At 46.2% G+C, this 9,237-nt stretch overlaps 1 protein-coding gene across 1 annotated transcript; it reads right to left on the reverse strand.

The window, feature by feature from the left end:
• Nucleotides 1–2,181: 2,181 nt before the first annotated feature.
• On the reverse strand, nucleotides 2,182–4,201 carry LOC124670053 (cold-responsive protein kinase 1-like). The gene is made up of 7 exons (XM_047206569.1): nucleotides 4,143–4,201; nucleotides 3,811–3,974; nucleotides 3,545–3,687; nucleotides 3,233–3,446; nucleotides 2,904–3,138; nucleotides 2,661–2,811; nucleotides 2,182–2,562 (listed from the first exon to the last, which is right to left on the reverse strand). Exons 2-7 carry the CDS (start codon nucleotides 3,953–3,955, stop codon nucleotides 2,203–2,205), a joined length of 1,248 nt encoding a protein of 415 aa, XP_047062525.1. The 5' UTR covers nucleotides 3,956–3,974; nucleotides 4,143–4,201; the 3' UTR covers nucleotides 2,182–2,202.
• Nucleotides 4,202–9,237: the final 5,036 nt, after the last annotated feature.

Consider the following 9,237-nt stretch of genomic DNA (forward strand, 5'->3'; position numbering starts at 1 on the left):
TTTGTTGTATAATTGCTATGGTGTTCTTGTACTTGCTCTTCATCAGTCGCTAGAAGTTGTTATAAATTTCGGATTCATGGACTTGTTGTTCATCAATCTAGCTAGTACCGAATTTCAAGCCTTTTCTATGAGGTGAAAGTTGAACTTTAATATTGTAGTACATTTAAATTTAATTTGTTTATCAAGTTAGTGTCTTCGATGGCAATCAAGTGAATCTATGAGGTGAAAAAGAAACTTTAAGTTTTATAGATGGAAGTATAAGACATAAGAAAATGACACAACTCTTGAACACTTTCAAATTAAAAAATACAACATTTGATGTAAAAGAGAGTTTATCATTTTTAGAGGGTGAAAAGTAATGCCTTCACTCAAATCTTTATGTCTCAGGCATATAACAAATTTATAAAACTCGTGAACACTTTCAAATTAAGGAACACTTTGGACATGATAATTTTGTCCTAAGAAAATCTTGAGAGTTTACCATTTTTAGAGGATACAAAAGTAATGCATTCACTCAAATATTTATGTCTCACGCATATGCCAAAATTATATAGCTCTTGAACAATTTTAAATTAGGGAACACTTTGGACATGATAATGTTGTCCTAATTTTTTTTGATAGTTTACCACTTTTAGAGCGTGAAATGTAATGCAGAAAATCAAACTTGTCGAGTAATTGCACAATCTAATTTTTTTTATGGAGGTTAAAGTATCAGTGTCAAACTCGTTATTTCGATGGGGAGGTGAACGGTTGGTGGGCACGATCCACGTGACAATGGTTCGACCAATCAGGACGTAGCCAAAATGAGGGTTTGTGACTAAGAGAGAGAGAGCAGAACTGAGTACCATCAAAAAACCAAGGGCATGCAAATAGTAAACATACTAAGAAATTCAAATAGAAAATACAAACATATTTAAGAAATAAAAAATATGTGTTTCATACAATAATTTTTTTAGTGAACTGCAGGCTGGCGACGCCGCCGATATACTCATCACTGGTGATTTTGTTGCAACAACACCATTAACTATTATAAGTAGCGACAAGTTAGTGGCGAAAACAGGGCACACAATGAATTTTAAGAGGCTAATTTGTTCTAGTGTTGCTCTGCCAACATCCAAGCTTCCTTTCCCAAGCGGCTTTCTGCTGGGTTTTATTTCAAATATCTTAATTTTTATATTGGATAGGTACTCATTTTGTTTCGAATACAAGAAAAAATCAAAAAATGCTTGACTGAGCTTTAAGCTAGCTCTTTTGTTGACGGCGCCACCCCTAACGTGACGTTGTTTTCCTCCTCTAGCGTAACCCTGCAACCACAACACGTTTACCGCCATCCTTCCCGCCTGAGGCCGGAGCGCTACCACGTACCTTGCCACCCCGCCCTATCCCGAGCTCCTCCTCCACCGGTCCACCATCATCCCAAGCATCCCTCTAAGTTCGGCGCCGTCCCAATTCTCCTGTGCCAGCACACCCCCACCTCCTCGTTGAGTTTCTTGCTTGGCGATAGCGGCTCCGAGTCGCTCTAGTCCTCGTCGTCACCATCGCCGACTTGTGTTCTGTCGCGGCCTTGCATTTGTGCCACCTCTCTCTCTCTCCATGTCTCGTCAGTGTGCCGCGAGGAAGAAGAAATGGCCATATGGATAGGGATAGGGATAAGGAGGGAATGCATGAATATTGGCGTTCTGATCCAACGGTGAACGTGCCCATCGAGGGGGTTGTTCGGCTTACCGAGAGCTAGAAAAAGAAGGGTGTGACTGTTTCTCAGTCGACTGAGAACGAATTTCGTTCTCACTTAGATGATGTCATCAAATTTCAATTGCAAATTATTTTACAACTCATGACTAGCATGAAATAAGATGTAAATTAAATAGTGTAAGAGTTAACTGAGCACGAGGTTAGTTCTCAGCTAGTTGAGAACTAGCAAATCCCGAAAAAGAATGATATAAAGTCATGTTTGGGCGAAGAAAAATATACCATCTCCTATTATTCTCTTGATCAACCTTGCAAAATGATAATACCACTCACACCACGTCACACATTTTATTTCATCAGAAGCAAAGCAGCACACTAAGCTGCACGCATTGGTACATAAACTGTTGTTTCGTCTCAAAACTGTTAATATCTACAAGATAGCCAGGCAAAACGCAGCACCAAAATGCTATGCCCTGAGAGCTAGTACGGCAGCAGTGCACCGGTGATCGTGGATCATTTTCCGAAGCTCATGTCGTAGGGCCTGTCGACAGCGGGCGACGGCGTCATCATCCAGTAGGACGCCGGCGACCTCATCATCTCCATGGTGGAGGTGTCGGCGTCCTTGTTGTCCCGGTTGAGGTTCTTCCTGTCAAGGAACGCCGGCTTGACCGGCGGCGGGATGGTCTGGTCGGTCTTCATGGTGAGCATCCGCACGGCCTCCGACATGGCCGGCCTGGACTCCGGGTAGGGCTGCACGCAGAGCAGCGCGATCTGGCACACCTGCATCACCTCCTTCTCCTCGAACCCCTCGCCGGCCTGCACCTTGGCGTCCACGAGCTCCAGGATCTTGTTCTGCTCGTACAGCCTCCAGGCCTGAGTACAAAAGTTCAGAGCAGAGAACGATTCTTCAGTCCGTGTTTGTGTCGTCGAGCTGGATCGATATTCAGACAGTGACAGGTTAATTTACGAACGTGTTCAGGCAGGTACTGCATCTCGTTGGGGAGGGTGAGGTCGGTGTTCTTCAGGCTGCTGATGATCTCGAGCACCAGCACGCCGAAGCTGTACGTGTCCGCCTTCACCGTCAGCTCACCTCTGATGGCGTACTCCGGCGCCGTGTACCCCCTTTGTTAGGACAAACACAAGAATTAACACCGTTTACTTTCGTTGTCAGGTTCGAAATTCAGTTGACGGCGATATCACTAGCCCTAGCTTACAGCGTGCCGGCGAAGGCGGTGCTGAGGTACGCCTGGTCCTCCGGGAAGAACCTGGCGAGGCCGAAGTCGCTGATCTTGGGCTGGAACTTGTCGTCCAGGAGGATGTTGCTGGCCTTGATGTCTCGGTGCACGATGCGCAGGTTGGACTCCTCGTGCAGGTACTGCAGCCCGCGCGCGATGCCGACGATGATCTGGTGCCTGGTGCGCCAATTCAGGAACGGCAGCCCATCACCCCCTGCACAAGTTTCAGTCAAAGAACAACAATATTTCACATATGCTACTGGCAGTTGTGTAGTTCAGAAAAGACGATGAAATTTGGCGTTAATTACCGAATAGGATTTTGTCGAGGCTCTTGTTCTTCATGTACTCGTAGACGAGCAGGCGCTGCATGCCCTCGGAGCAGCAGCCGACGAGGCGAACGAGGTTCTTGTGCTGGATGCTGGTGATCATGTTCACCTCCACGAAGAACTCCGACTCGCCCTGCCCGGACTTGCCCACGCTCAGCTGCTTCACTGCCACTTTCTTCCCACAGTCCAGCTTCCCCTGCAGATCCACCAAAGCGCCATCAAAATTCAGAAGTTTGTAATGAACTAGTGCAAACTGAGCACTATCTTCTGACGTTGCAGGCATAGTTATTTTACCAGATACACTGGCCCAAACCCTCCTCTCCCGAGCTGGTTCTTCTGGTGGAAATCCCTGGTGGCCCTCTTCAACGCCGCGTAGTCGAAGTAGGTGATGGTGCGCAGGTTGCCGCTCATGTTGCCGCTGAAGTATTCGGGCAGCTCTGTTAAATTTGTGCAGACACAAAAATCGCACTTAGATCTCACGAGAGAGAAGTCTGGTAGTACATGTGAAATTGTGTTTGTCTGCAACTGCACTGAGAAATCAAGAATGGCAGCACGCTCACCTGAAGGGCATCTCCTCGGCCTCAGCAGCCTCCTCATGATGCCTGGCCCGAGGAACTTCCAGCAGACGCCGAGCAGGACGATGATTACTACGAGGAGGGCGATGATCAGGGCCAGGAAGACGTCTCCGGTGGTTGACCCTGTCATTGCTGCCGTCTGTCTATCTCTGCATATAGATGTTCAGGCATGCGTCAACAATGTCAGAACTTGAACTCGACCGACCTAACGCTAACAGAATGTCATGGTAAATTGCTTCAAAAAAAAAAATGTCATGGTGAAATCTCAAAAAAAAAAAAATCTCATGGTGAAGAAAATCCATTCACGGGCATATAACCTGAAGTTGCAAGTACAGGTAAATCACAAACTGACGTTTATCAGTCGAGTCGAGGTTGGCCTTATAAGATTCAGATAATGTTACTGCGATGCACATCCTAGCAGAGCTAGTTCTCTGTGAGCAGCGAGTAGAGTAGGCCGCACATACCTGGGAGCTCAGACCCTTGGCGAACGCCGACGACCTCTCGTCCTTGCCACACCGAGGTTGCCGATCGCCTCCTCCGGAGCACTAGCATGGACGCACGCGCAACCCGTGAGCGTTGGAAAACGACGACTAAGCTAAGCTAATCTGGCGGGTGGGCGAGAAGGCGGAGGCGTCCAATGGCGAGGTGAAGGCGCAGTTTATCGGTGCCACCGAGGGAGCGCGCGTGTCCCATCCGACTCCTGGCAGACACACACTGCCGGCCGCGCTAGCTAGCAACTGCTAGCAGCTAGCTTACGCGAGCGCGCGAGACCAGTCGAGCTGAGCTGGGGACAGGAGGCGATGCATCACGCATGCGCGTCTCGGCGACAGCGACCGGCGTTGCTCGTTAGATAATTGCCGGGGTTTTGGCGCCGACCGCGTCCGCCCCGGATTGACTGGTTTGTTAATGGCATGGGGAATGTCTACCACGGACCGGCGGCGAAGAGGACGAGGAGCTGTCGTTGGAATTGATCGGCCGGTGGCCCGACGCCAGTGGGGTCTTGTCCGTACGACCGTGGTGCGTGGCGCGGTGACGGGGTTAGCCGGAATGGGGGATTTTACAACAGTGTCACAGGTCGTCATGGCGGCGAGCGAGCGGCGCAGACAGTATTCGGCGGGGTCTTTGGCGACGGCTGGAACGGCCGCGCGTGGTTGATGGCGATGGATCGGTGAGGACGAGGGGTCTACGGATTGCGGTTGCCGTTGGGAGGCTGGGCCGATGCCGACGGGCTCCCGGGATATCGAGATAGACGGGCCGTCGAAAGCCAAGAGACGATAATAATGGGACGCTAGGAGCCTAGGACAGAGCAAATGCTCATTCCCACTTTCAAGGTCACCTTTTTTTTTTTTGAGAACACAGTACGACGCTCATAAACACGCACGCACAAACACTCCTATAAACACATGCACGCATACCCTACCCCTATAAGTCCCTCCGAGTGACTGAGCCGGCATATCTTGAGGTTGACAAAGTCATCACTAGCGCCTCGCTGTTGACGGGCACGTCACTTACCACTGAAAGCATAGCGCCTGTTAAATCATGGAATAAATCCAGGTAAATGCAAACACCCATGCGAAGTCTACGATTTGAATCTGGGTGAGCTGGTTCCACCACAAGGGACCTAACCACCAGAGCCAAACGATGTTTGCTTTCAAGGTCACCTTTGTTGTTTCTTTCTAAATTTTCAACAAAGAGAAATGATATAGATATCAAGAATCAAGTTAAAGTAACTGTATCCCGTCCCTACAAAAACACAATATCCAGATCGTTACTGAATTTTAGAGGTTCTCGAAAAGAAAAGAAAAGAAAAGAAAAACGAGCAATCCATGCCGAGCACCAAACCAGCACGTCAACATCAAAGCATCTACCCCTACCAAGCATTACGAATTCTCCAGGAAAAGCTGTCCGTTCGAAACATGCTCATCTCTTCCAGATCAACTAACAAATTACAACTACTCCGATTGCTACCATACTTCTTCCTCTATTCTGAAACTGAACTAACCGCATTGTTCGGTTCATCAAGAGAAGTTGGTACATTTCTGAAACCCGTCTCTACAATTGCCCTTCTAAACCGTAGTGAGTTTAGTCCTTGGCTTAGCACCTCACTAACTTCCATGGAATTTGAACATCAGACTTTTTTTCCTCAAGTAATCCTGCCAATCAGGTCCAAAGTCCATGGACAATGGAGATCCAATTCCAGATTTAGCTATGTCGAAAATCCACAGAAAGTCAATGTTCTCCATCACCCTGACATAATTTCCTTTTCCTCCCAAATGAATTAATTACCTACAGAAGTTATTTTTTCTGAGTCATTTTTTTTAGAAATATAGTACAAGCAGACACTTACATAAACGCGCATACATCACTCACACCTATAAATGCTCACACCCACACCCTACCCCCTATAAGCATCTCCGAAAGACTGGACCAACAGATTGGAAGACTAAACACCTTTTATTAAATGAAGTAGACGTATTGTATGATGCACCTTTGAAAACCTTTGCCATATCTTCACCATGCAAATGCCAAATGAAATTCGTAAACTATGTGACTTTATGAACAGACTAAGCAAGATCGGACCAAGGGATTCCCATAGGCCCCCCATGGTTGTACGCTCAATCTTGGTTCTGAAGGTGAGAACTCGGGTCCTAGTATCGGCGAGAACGAGTCAAACCACCACCTTCCAATGTGGTGGCCCATCCAAGTCTTTAAACGTGTTTGATATCATCACTGATCCTACCACGTCATCATGTCATACTAGATTCACTTGTAGCTCTAATCCATCAACCGGATGGATCAGAATTCATCAATAAAGCATGACTCTAGCGATGCACACAAGTTCAAACCGGCTTTCGCTGGGAGCAGTAGATCAGGTAATTTAGGCTACAAGGATGTTAAATGCAACACATAGGATAACTATATCTACCGATAAAACATATTAGAATCGTATGCCGTCTATGGGAACCATAAGTAAAAGCATTTAGAAACCATATATGAACAAAGTTATGCTTGCCTTTATCACTAATAAATAAATATGCATCTTCGACGATCTTGTACTCGACTTATTCATCAATGGAGAAGTATTAACATGTGTCACTGTCCATCTTCATCATCGCGGGCACGTGCTCTATAGATCACAAAGAAGCAGATACCGGAAAGGTAAAAGAGCAATCAACACATTGCATAATGCAATGCGCAAACAAGAATGATGACATGACATATTAAAGGTATTGAAATAATACCTATGGCATGTCCAAATATTTAACTAGGGTTCGGCGAACTAGGGTTAGCAGTTTCGGAAACCTCGAAGGGGTTCATTTTGTTCTTCTAAAACAACCAGCGTTCAAAGTTGTTTAACAATGAATCCTTTTGATACCAAATTGATCTCATTTTTCTGAAACTTTTGATATTTTAAACATATTTTCTGATTTAATAGGAATTAGTTATGAATTTTACAAGTTTTAATCATTTTAAATCATTTTCATGAAATTCCTAGATATTATGAAAAATCTGACAGACATGGCCCACTGTCAGGATTTTATTCTTTTCCTAAATATTTTTGAAATTATTAAATCTCTGACAAAAGGGCCCCACATGTCATATAATTATTAATAACAGAAATTGATTTCAGAATATAGAAAGGAAATATGACTTCAACATGACATCTTCCTCCGGCCGCGCACGGACGCGATGAAGGAGGGTGCGCGGGGCAGCGCCGTTGGGCGCGTTGGATGCGCGCGACCATGAGGAGCCAAAATAGGGCAGTGCCGCTTCGTTTGCGTCACCGGATCTTGGCCGACGGTAGGCCCGAGCGGCGGCGTAGGCAGTTGCTCGGTGTAAAGATGCTACAGAGAGCTAGAGAGCGAGGCGAGAGCACTGGGGCGAGAATCTCACCACGATGTCATAGGGCTTGTCGGCAAGGTGTATGGATGTCAGAATCGAGCTAATTGACGGCGACAGGAGTTCGGGCCGGCGAGCTAGTCGACGAGGATTGAGGACGCGCGCGGTCGATTCCTTCAGCAGGAATGCTCCAAGAGGCGGAGCTTCCGAACCACACGGCGGAGCTCGTGCGGGCTCGGAATGGCAGGGTGGCCGGCGTCTATGAGGGCTAGAGTTAGGGTTTTTGTTCTTTCACGCGCGAGAGATAGAGGGAGAGGGGAAGTGGGCAGCTAGGGTTCGTCTCGATGGCGGAGGGGGTATTGTAGGCCACCGGGGTCGGCGGCGAGTTTCTTGGCGCGCGACGAGCTACGGAGCTCGACAGTGAGCTGCTTCATAATTGAAGGTAGGGGATGAAGTTTGGGAGATGAGCTAGGCCAAGTTGGGTTGGGCCGCTAGCTCCTGCCTACAGGCGACAGAGAGGGGAGGAGCAAAGGAGATGGGCCAGAAACTGCCTAGGCCGTGGGGAAGGTTTTCCTTTTCTTTCATCCAAACCCCTTTCTTATTTGGTTTTAAAATTCCTTCTCTTGTTTTAAATTTATTTGAAGTTTCAAACTTCTCTAAAGTTTTCAAAATATCCATGGGCATCTTGACATATTGCAAATGTTCCATGTGACCATAGTTTGGAAATTTGAAATAGTTTGAGCATTTGAAAACACAAGGAGATTTAGACTGGACTTAGGGTTTCCAAAATTTTCCTTAATGCATTTTTATTAGGAAAATACTATGATTCCCGTGATGCACATTACAACTCCTAATCTAGGTTTACTAAAATAGGGGTGTTATAGATATATCCCCCTTAAAAGAATCTTGTCGTGAGATTCAAAGGTAAGAAGATATATAGAAGGGGATAAGGACTACACCGGTCTTCAACGATCTTGTCGATACCATGACAATCTTCTTTCTTGAAGAGGTTGATCTACGACATCATGAAGATCTCTTAATTTTGCTTTCTTCACTCTAAAGGAAAGAGGGAATGACATTGGATGGTGGATCTTCACAAAGATCGAGTATCTCATGGTTAACTCATGGAAATATTATTCAAGAACATCTCTTGAGCTAACAAGCATGAAACACATCAAGGTAATGGAGGATATGAAAGAAGTTTCAAATTTTTTTTGGTAGGCAATTTCTCCACGCTTGAGAAGAATATGAAGGGACAAGATAGCGAAGATTTAAACTACCTTTGATACCATCACGAGGCATTCTTAGAGATGGTGAATCGTAGAAGCACAAGTGAGTATCCTGCCAGAGCAACTTATTTGGATTTCAAAATCATAGTCACTCTTTTGGCATGGGTACATGGAACGGCTGATGTACTCAGAAGACCGGGGACCATAGATGACTCACGAATTCACACAACATGTGAGTTGGTTAGAAATTCAGGTACAAAACAAAGGGAGGGAAAGAGCACTGGCTATTGAAGTGCCAATCAACACCATGGAGTGAAATTTCTCCTAACGGAGTTATTTTCAA

The sequence above is a fragment of the Lolium rigidum genome, chromosome 7, assembly GCF_022539505.1.
Source record: "Lolium rigidum isolate FL_2022 chromosome 7, APGP_CSIRO_Lrig_0.1, whole genome shotgun sequence".
In the NCBI taxonomy this organism is placed as follows: Eukaryota; Viridiplantae; Streptophyta; class Magnoliopsida; order Poales; family Poaceae; genus Lolium; species Lolium rigidum.

Excerpts from the sequence above, each read along its gene's own strand:
- LOC124670053 (XM_047206569.1), bottom strand. The coding sequence starts at position 3,955 with ATGACAGGGTCAACCACCGGAGACGTCTTCCTGGCCCTGATCATCGCC. Across the intron at positions 3,688-3,810 it reads GCCGAGGAGATGCCCTTCAG|AGCTGCCCGAATACTTCAGC; the intron begins GTGAGCGTGCTG and ends CAAATTTAACAG. Across the intron at positions 3,139-3,232 it reads CCTCGACAAAATCCTATTCG|GGGGTGATGGGCTGCCGTTC; the intron begins GTAATTAACGCC and ends AAACTTGTGCAG.